Below are 9,758 nucleotides of genomic sequence, written 5' to 3'. Positions count from 1 at the left end.
ACATACACACATCTATACGTCACACATCTATACGTCACACATCTATACGTCACATACACACATCTATACGTCACACATCTATACGTCACATACACACATCTATACGTCACATACACACATCTATACGTCACACATCTATACGTCACATACACACATCTATACGTCACATACACACATCTATACGACACACATCTATACGTCACACATCTATACGTCACATACACACATCTATACGTCACACATCTATACGTCACATACACACATCTATACGTCACACATCTATACGTCACATACACACATCTATACGTCACATACACACATCTATACGTCACATACACACATCTATACGTCACACATCTATACGTCACATACACACATCTATACGTCACACATCTATACGTCACATACACACATCTATACGTCACATACACACATCTATACGTCACATACACACATCTATACGTCACATACACACATCTATACGTCATGTACACACATCTATACGTCATGTACACACATCTATACGTCACATACACACATCTATACGTCACACATCTATACGACACACATCTATACGACACACATCTATACGTCACATACACACATCTATACGTCACATACACACATCTATACGTCACACATCTATACGACACACATCTATACGACACACATCTATACGACACATACACACATCTATACGTCACACATCTATACGACACACATCTATACGACACACATCTATACGACACATACACACATCTATACGTCACATACACACATCTATACGTCACATACACACATCTATACGTCACACATCTATACGACACACATCTATACGACACACATCTATACGACACATACACACATCTATACGTCACATACACACATCTATACGTCACATACACACATCTATACGACACATACACACATCTATACGTCACATACACACATCTATACGTCACACATCTATATGACACACATCTATACGTCACATACACACATCTATACGACACACATCTATACGTCACATACACACATCTATACGTCACATACACACATCTATACGTCACATACACACATCTATACGTCACATACACACATCTATACGTCATGTACGCATCATTTCACTCTAATTTTGTTCACGTGTGTTTAAATGTGATCAGGTGTTCAGCTGACAGGTGAGATACACAGCTGCTGATGATTGGACAGGTGTGTCATGACCCACCCTCTTCTGCCTCTGACTGGCTCTGATTATCAGTCATCACCACTAATCAGTGAAGCAGCTGATACAAGAGGACTCAAGTTAAAATAACTGTTACCATGACAACATCAGAAAAATGTTGATTGATTATTTGTTGACATAAATCTTGTTAATTAATCAATGAGTGCAAGCCAATCAGAGGCACAGTGGGCGTGTCATGACTTTCAGACCGGTTTCTGAGGCCACGCCCCCTTCTTTGTCAGTTCATTGATCCAGACAGCTGATTGATTAACGCTAATTAACAGGTTGGAATTTAAAAATGTACTCTAAAAAATGTAGTCAGTATCACAATATGAAAGTACCCAAATTACTTTCCATTACTTTTGTTTTACCTCAGTCTAAACAGGTTCTGGTTGTTTCATCCATAATAAAATGTTTTATGTTTGTTTTATTAATTATGTGAAAATTTTCTTTAAGGAACTTTTTATTCTCAAACTGACAGAAACTTACAGCTACAGTCCAACATGTGTATTTAATATTTAATATTTCTATTAAATGTTTCCTTTATGTATTGACCTGGAACATTCAAAGTTTGTTCAGATGTTGAGTTCTCGGATGACGGCAGTATGAAGGCATAACATCTCTGTTCTATGACGTTCTGTGATAATGTTCCTCTATTCTGATTTAAAGACCACATACAGTTAAATAATTTATAATTAAATAATTTCCTCCCAGTGAAACATTTTTTGAATCAGCAGCTGTGAGTGTGATACTCCTGTTAATAATCCACATTTTAGCAAATGTAACTGTAATCTCATTACATTTTATTATCTTTTTGTAACAGATGAATACACCTTTTCTTGTATCCTGATTACATAACCTTGTTACATGTAATCTGTTACTCTCCAGGCTTGTTAATTTATTCAGATTTCACAAACCGTCATGTTCAGGTCAGAATAATTCAAATCTCCACATGAATTCAGACGAAATATTCTGATTCATAAACACAGAAATTTACTTTTAAATTGATTAAATCCTCCACAGGTGGGCGTGGCCATGACATCATGGCAGAGTACCTGTACGTGTCAGTCTGATGTATAAACATCTTTTTCATGTTGTGTCCAAACACACCTGTCCAATCAACAGCAGCTGTGTGTCTTACCTGTCAGCTGATCACCTGATCACATTTAAACACAGAAGATCTGTGACTTCAGCTCAATGAGTGCACATTAATGTCTAACTTATAGACAATTATACCAATCAATCAATCAATCAATCAATCACATAGATCCCGCCACAGCTGTGAGTGAACCTGATGAGAAATAGATTCTTTCATCCTCACAGTCACCATGGCAACAAAATATACATCCTTACTCCATCTGTGCACCGAATGTTTGTTTATACATCTATAAATATCATCATCATCATCATCATCATCATCATCATCATCAACTGTTGTGTGATAAAATATCAGCTATATTTGACTTTATCAGACACAGAGCAGCCATACATCATGTCAAAGGCCACGCCCCCCTGGTCAGTTAATGATGTCACAAACTAACTGACCTGTGAGCCGATTGTGTCTGTAGATCAAAGAGAATCAGAAAACAGTCTCAGGGACGGAGGAACTGAAGTTCTTACTGAGAAAATAAATGTTCCAAACTCAAAACAGCTGTTTTTTGACTGGAATTTGGTTCAACAGGAGCAGAACAGTGAAATAAAGAATCTAAATGATGATTGGGTACATTCACCGATCAATACATCGATCTGATCATCAATTGATCACATCTGAACTGACGCAAATATCAGAACCTGTATCGACCACCAACCATTTTCACACAAAACAGGGGCGGGGCCTGATGCCGGACAGGCTACTCTCATCCGTGGAACATCATGTTCCATGCAGAACACAGAACACTGAGACGGTGGTGGAGACTAAAGAACCTCAACATCATCTGCACACATTCTCAACCTTTCAGAGTCATGATGCTTCAGAACAATCAGGTTCATGTTCGAGAACCCACAGAACATCCAGATTACATAGTCAGAAGGATGTTTGTGAAGCCTAGTGGAATGTTCTGCACTCTGAGGTTCTCAGTCCAGTGTTCTGTTTGAGTCTGAGCTGGAGAACTGTTCCTGAAAAGAGAACTTTCCACAGAATTGTTCTATGTGGCAGAAAAACTGACTACAGCGGCTGCAAACACCAGACTTACACTCTTAGAAAAAAGTAGACCGATTTCAACTTTCTTAGCCGATTCTGACCTACCGGTTCTGATTTTGTCCGGTTCTGATTTTCAGTCTTTCTAAGAACTGTGATTGACAGCATTCACAAACATTTTTGCAACTTTTCTTGTAAATATGTTCATAATAAGACACTGACTATTAAATATTCATTTAATACTTTCTCCAAAATCATCCAGATTACAACCAGGCCTTATTATAATTTTATATTAAGATTCTGAATTGGGTGAACGTGATCTCGCGAGATCATCTCCGGGATTTCGTGGGACGCGATTTCACGTGATCTTTTGTGGAAGCGGATGTAAACAAACCGGAGACTAACGCGGTGCAACAGTTTGAAGTAAAACTTTGCTGTGAGAAAAACAAACACAAAAGTTAAACGAGTCTGGATGAGAAAATGTTTGAGGAGACGCATCAACACAGGTTGTTTATTCTTCAGCCAGAACAGGAGGTGAGATTTTAACTGTCCCTCTGTGAACAGCAGTCTGCTGCTAGCTTGCTAGCATTAGCATTAGCTGTCTCGTTGTAGACTGTCTGTCTTCTCTTTATCCTGTTCTTGGAATCTGTCTCTGACATCATCTTCATGCAGACGTGTGTCAGAGTGTGTAGCTGTGATCAGCGCTGTGGTGACATCACAGACAGTTTGTCTGCTGCGCGCATCACGTGACCATCGTGCAGAACACGTGTGTGACAATGACGGGCACAGAACCGGATTTGTGACGCTGACTGGCTGGTCACCGGTCAAGACCGGTCACGTGAAAACCTTTGTCAAGGGCTATTCGCAAGACTAAGGTTCCATTAAGGATCATTTTCATCCAAAGAACCCTTTCAGGAAGAAAGAGTTCTCCAAGAATTGTTGAAATCCTTCAAGAACTCTTTCTTCAAAATAAGGTTCTTTGTGACAGGACATAAAGTGATTCTCAGTAGAACCCCCTGGGTGGGCTCTTGTTAGCACCCTTAAAAAGTGGAAATATTCTGGCTAGAACCCAATGTTAGGTCTTTTCCACCAACATGGAACCACCCTGATGTTGAACCCCTCTGAGTGTTTCCACCCAAAAATGAGCTGGTTCAGAACCAGTTTTCACCTGGAACCAAGACGCACCAGGTTTTCCTTGGGAACGACGATGGGTGTGTCATGTTCTACAGCTCCATGTGAAACGCCCGCTGTTGATGACATCATTGATCACAATGGTTTCACTGGTGGAAACACAAACAGAACCAAGATTTCAAGAATCTTAAATGGGACTGGTTCAAGAACCTGGACTAATTTGGTGCAAAAAGATTCTACAGAGGGTTCTGAGTGGGACCATAATGCCATAGAAGGGTTCTCTATAGACCCTCTTGTAAGGGAGTCTGAGTGGACCCTTTCACAGATGGTTCTAGGTACAACATTCTGAAAGGATTCAAGATGAAACCTTAAAAGATTCTACCAGGAACCACAAGTACTCCTATGGGAATGTTCAGCATAAAAAATCATGCAAGACAGTGGACCTTGAGGACCCTGAGGACCTTGAGGACCTTGAGGACCCTGAGGACCCTGAGGACCTTGAGGACCCTGAGGACCTTGAGGACCCTGAGGACCTTGAGGACCCTGAGGACCCTGAGGACCTTGAGGACCCTGAGGACCTTGAGGACCCTGAGGACCCTGAGGACCCTGAGGACCTTGAGGACCCTGAGGACCAGGACTGAGACACACTGGTCTAGACTGAACAACACAGAGATGATCTGAGATCAGTTTGTAAACAAAACACTGACATTAGAACAGAACTTTGTCTGTTCTTGTTGGACATCACTGAGTCCATCCTGTCAATATTTATTGATATTTTCCAGTTTTGACGGTTGATTTAAGAAAAATCTGCCCTGAAGTCTCGTTGTGTTGAAGACATTATAGGGTTTTCGGTGTCCGTTTGTAAACTGATGACCACAAAAAATCTGCAATGTCTGACACGTGAAGCCACTGACCTCAGAGCAGACAAAGGCTTGAAGACCCTGACTGTTGATGTCCCCCTGAGGGCAGCCAGACCCTAGGTTGGGAACCGATGATATAGAACACTTACAGTTCATAAACAATGAGCGAGCTGCGTGTGCACTTCGTCAACAGAAGTACAGCGGGCCGCCAAGCGCTCGTCATCGTCGTAATCCTGTCAGAGTTCTGAACAACTTGAGTCGACCAGCGGAAAATCGATTCTGACGCATCACACAAGCAACAGCTGGACGTGATTCTGTTTCTGGTCAAATGTTTAATTCAACATCTGCAGCTTAATAACTCGAGTTGACGGCCGGAGGAGACGATATTTCTGATGCCAAAATGCACAAGCAGCTTTTTAATGACGTCGGCTGTGAGTCTGTGGACTACGATACTGGTCAGCACAATAAACTCCGCCCCCTCCAGGTCTGTGACAGCCTCGTCCTCCACAGTGAGAGAAGACATCAGATCCTTTGTGAGAAAGTTAGATTCAGCCAGAGACTGTGCTGTACACACACACCTGTACACACACACCTGCACACACACACCTGTACACACACACCTGCACACACACACCTGCACACACCTGTACACACACACCTGTACACACACACCTGCACACACACACCTGTACACACACACCTGCACACACACACCTGCACACACCTGTACACACACCTGTACACACACACCTGCACACACACACCTGCACACACACACCTGTACACACACACCTACAAACACCTGTACACACACACCTGCACACACACACCTGCACACACACACCTGTACACACACACCTGCACACACACACCTGTACACACACACCTGCACACACACACCTGCACACACCTGTACACACACACCTGTACACACACACCTGCACACACACACCTGTACACACACACCTGCACACACACACCTGCACACACCTGTACACACACACCTGTACACACACACCTGCACACACACACCTGTACACACACACCTGTACACACACACCTACAAACACCTGTACACACACACCTGTACACACACACCTGCACACACACACCTGTACACACACACCTGCACACACACACCTGTACACACACACCTACAAACACCTGCACACACACACCTGTACACACACACCTACAAACACCTGTACACACACACCTGCACACACACACCTGTACACACACACCTGTACACACACACCTACAAACACCTGTACACACACACCTGCACACACACACCTGTACACACACACCTGCACACACACACCTGCACACACCTGTACACACACCTGTACACACACACCTGCACACACACACCTGCACACACACACCTGTACACACACACCTACAAACACCTGTACACACACACCTGCACACACACACCTGCACACACACACCTGTACACACACACCTGCACACACACACCTGTACACACACACCTGCACACACACACCTGCACACACCTGTACACACACACCTGTACACACACACCTGCACACACACACCTACAAACACCTGTACACACACACCTACAAACACCTGTACACACACACCTACACACACACACACCTACAAACACCTGCACACACACACCTGCACACACACACCTGTACACACACACCTGCACACACACACCTACAAACACCTGTACACACACACCTGCACACACACACCTACAAACACCTGTACACACACACCTACACACACACACCTACAAACACCTGCACACACACACCTGTACACGCACACCTGTACACACACACCGGCAATCTGTGCACACACATACACACACACCTGAACACACATACCTGCACTCTGTGCAAACACACACACCTACACACACACACACCTGCACACACACACCTGTACACACACACCGGCAATCTGTGCACACACACACACACACACCTGCACATGCACACCTGCACACACACCCCTGAACACACACACCTGCACTCAGTGCAAACACACACCTGCACACACACACCTACACTCACACCCCTACAAACACCTGCACACACACACACCTGCATGAAGACATCATCAGTCACCAGTTGAGTTGACACGTCCAGTTGGAACATTTGAACGTCTCCCAACATGAAAACACAGTAAACGTGTCTCTGTCCTCACCGTGTTTGTCCTCTCAGTCTCTGTCCTGTCAGTGTTTGTCCTCACAGCGTTTGTCCTCTCAGTCTCTGTCTTGTCAGTGTTTGTCCTCACAGCGTTTGTCCTCTCAGTCTCTGTCCTGTCAGTGTTTGTCCTCTCAGTCTCTGTCCTGTCAGTGTTTGTCCTCACAGCGTTTGTCCTCTCAGTCTCTGTCTTGTCAGTGTTTGTCCTCAGCTGTTTGTCCTCTCAGCGTTTGTCCTCTCAGTCTCTGTCTTGTCAGTGTCTGTCCTCAGCTGTTTGTCCTCTCAGTCTCTGTCCTGTCAGTGTTTGTCCTCAGCTGTTTGTCCTCTCAGTCTCTGTCCTGTCAGTGTTTGTCCTCAGCTGTGTTTGTCCTCTCAGCGTTTGTCCTCTCAGTCTCTGTCCTGTCAGTGTTTGTCTTCACAGCGTTTGTCCTCTCAGTCTCTGTCCTGTCAGTGTTTGTCCTCAGCTGTGTTTGTCCTCTCAGCGTTTGTCCTCTCAGTCTCTGTCCTGTCAGTGTTTGTCTTCACAGCGTTTGTCCTCTCAGTCTCTGTCCTGTCAGTGTTTGTCCTCAGCTGTGTTTGTCCTCTCAGTCTCTGTCCTGTCAGTGTTTGTCCTCACAGCGTTTGTCCTCTCAGTCTCTGTCCTGTCAGTGTCTGTCCTCAGCTGTTTGTCCTCACAGCGTTTGTCCTCTCAGTCTCTGTCTTGTCAGTGTCTGTCCTTAGCTGTTTGTCCTCAGCTGTGTTTGTCCTCTCAGTCTCTGTCCTGTCAGTGTTTGTCCTCAGCTGTGTTTCTGTATGTTTTAGACAGTCTGTCCTCAGCTCATGTTGGACGTCTTTAACGTTGTCTCATCTCTGACAGCTGCTTCCTTCTGTCTAATATTTTATTTTATTCTCCTCAAACATCTGGAGACCCCCAGAAATTATACCACATTCTCCTTGGGGGCCCCAACCCTCAGGTTGAGAACCACTGCACTACAGTATCACCAGTCATACAGCCAGTGTTACAGACTGATAATCAATGTATTGATTAAAAACATGTCTGACATGATTGATCAGCCCGCAGCCTGCTGATCAGACTGATGATGATGATGATGATGATGGTGATGGTGGTGACGATGACGATGATGATGATGATGATGATGATGATGATGATGAAGGCCACACAACTGCAGCTGTTCATATTATTCTGTCCAGCAGCTCCAGGTGGATCAGCGGGTCTCTGTGGACCCTGTGGCCGCGCTGCAGTGATGAGGAGCGGACACGCAGCGGTCAGAGAGCCGCTGAGTCTGCACCTCCACCCTCCGGCGGAGGTTCCACACATCCACCTGTTTATCACCTCCACACCTCCGTCTGCACCTCCTCCCTCCAACCCTCCATCCCTCCCCTCTCACCGACGCTCCGCAGCGGCTTCTGTCGGCTCTTCACTCCGCGCTCATGTCGCCTCCTCCGGGGTGACTCACGGTCAGCGGCTCGGGTCGGTTCTCCCTTCCCGCGGTGCTCGTCATCCTGCTGCCCGGGTGTCGGGCCTGTTGCTCGGCCTGCGGTGTTGCGGTGTCCCGCTGCGGCTCCTCACTGATAATGGACGCAGCAGCAGAGGAGGAGAAAACAATTAAATCCTCCATAGGCTGAGGACGGCGAAGAGGCGGGACAACGACCTGACGTCATCACGCACAACAAAGATCAGCTGGTCGGTCACGGGGTGTGTGGGTTAATCTGCTGAAGGAGCTAAACGCAGAGGTCGCAGGCACAGAGAAAAACAAACAGCTTAACTAATGATCAATCAATAAATCAATCAATGAGCCGATATATTTATCACTTTTTCTATCACATCATGAAAACCTTCCTTCAGAATAAAAGTCCTGACAGTTTTTTGGTCTTTTTTTCCAAAATGAATCAATAAAAAGTAAAAAGTGATCAAATCAAATATCGATTTTCCAGAAGAATCATTAAATCAATCACAGATGAGCCTGTGTGTTTCACTGACTCAAAGTGCTGTGAGGAGAGCAGCGTCCTCTGCTGGATACACGAGACAACTGCAACCACAAACAACAAACCAGCTGCTGCAAAAAAAAAACCACAAACAAAGAAAAAACATCAGACAAGAGTTAAAATACTGGAATAAATTATATAATGTATATAAAAAGAAGTGAGAATACAATAAAATAGAATAACTCTCAGTCATTCATGAGAAACTTTCTGTAAATTATTAAATGTGATTGTTTTAT

At 44.5% G+C, this 9,758-nt stretch overlaps 1 protein-coding gene across 7 annotated transcripts in view; it reads right to left on the bottom strand.

The window, feature by feature from the left end:
* LOC146313693 (regulating synaptic membrane exocytosis protein 2-like) overlaps positions 1-9,157 on the bottom strand; it is a 51,871-nt gene extending 42,714 nt beyond the window's left edge. For 3 of the 7 annotated variants that reach the window (XM_084739531.1, XM_084739532.1, XM_084739548.1), the window contains exon 1: positions 8,925-9,157. Coding sequence is in view for 4 of the 7 variants with exons in the window: in XM_084739547.1 (XP_084595673.1) it covers positions 7,435-7,506 (72 nt within the window). In the remaining 3 variants the exon portion in view is untranslated. Of the gene's footprint in view, positions 1-7,434; positions 7,563-8,924 lie in introns of those variants that run through there. The other 4 variants (XM_084739541.1, XM_084739543.1, XM_084739546.1 and 1 more) reach the window with 2 other exon arrangements.
* Positions 9,158-9,758: the final 601 nt, after the last annotated feature.

The sequence above is a fragment of the Lutjanus erythropterus genome, chromosome 16, assembly GCF_056507025.1.
Source record: "Lutjanus erythropterus isolate fLutEry1 chromosome 16, fLutEry1.hap2, whole genome shotgun sequence".
NCBI lineage: Eukaryota > Metazoa > Chordata > Actinopteri > Lutjaniformes > Lutjanidae > Lutjanus > Lutjanus erythropterus.
Note: the sequence above shows the minus strand (reverse complement) of the source record. Positions and strands in the feature narration are given on the sequence as shown.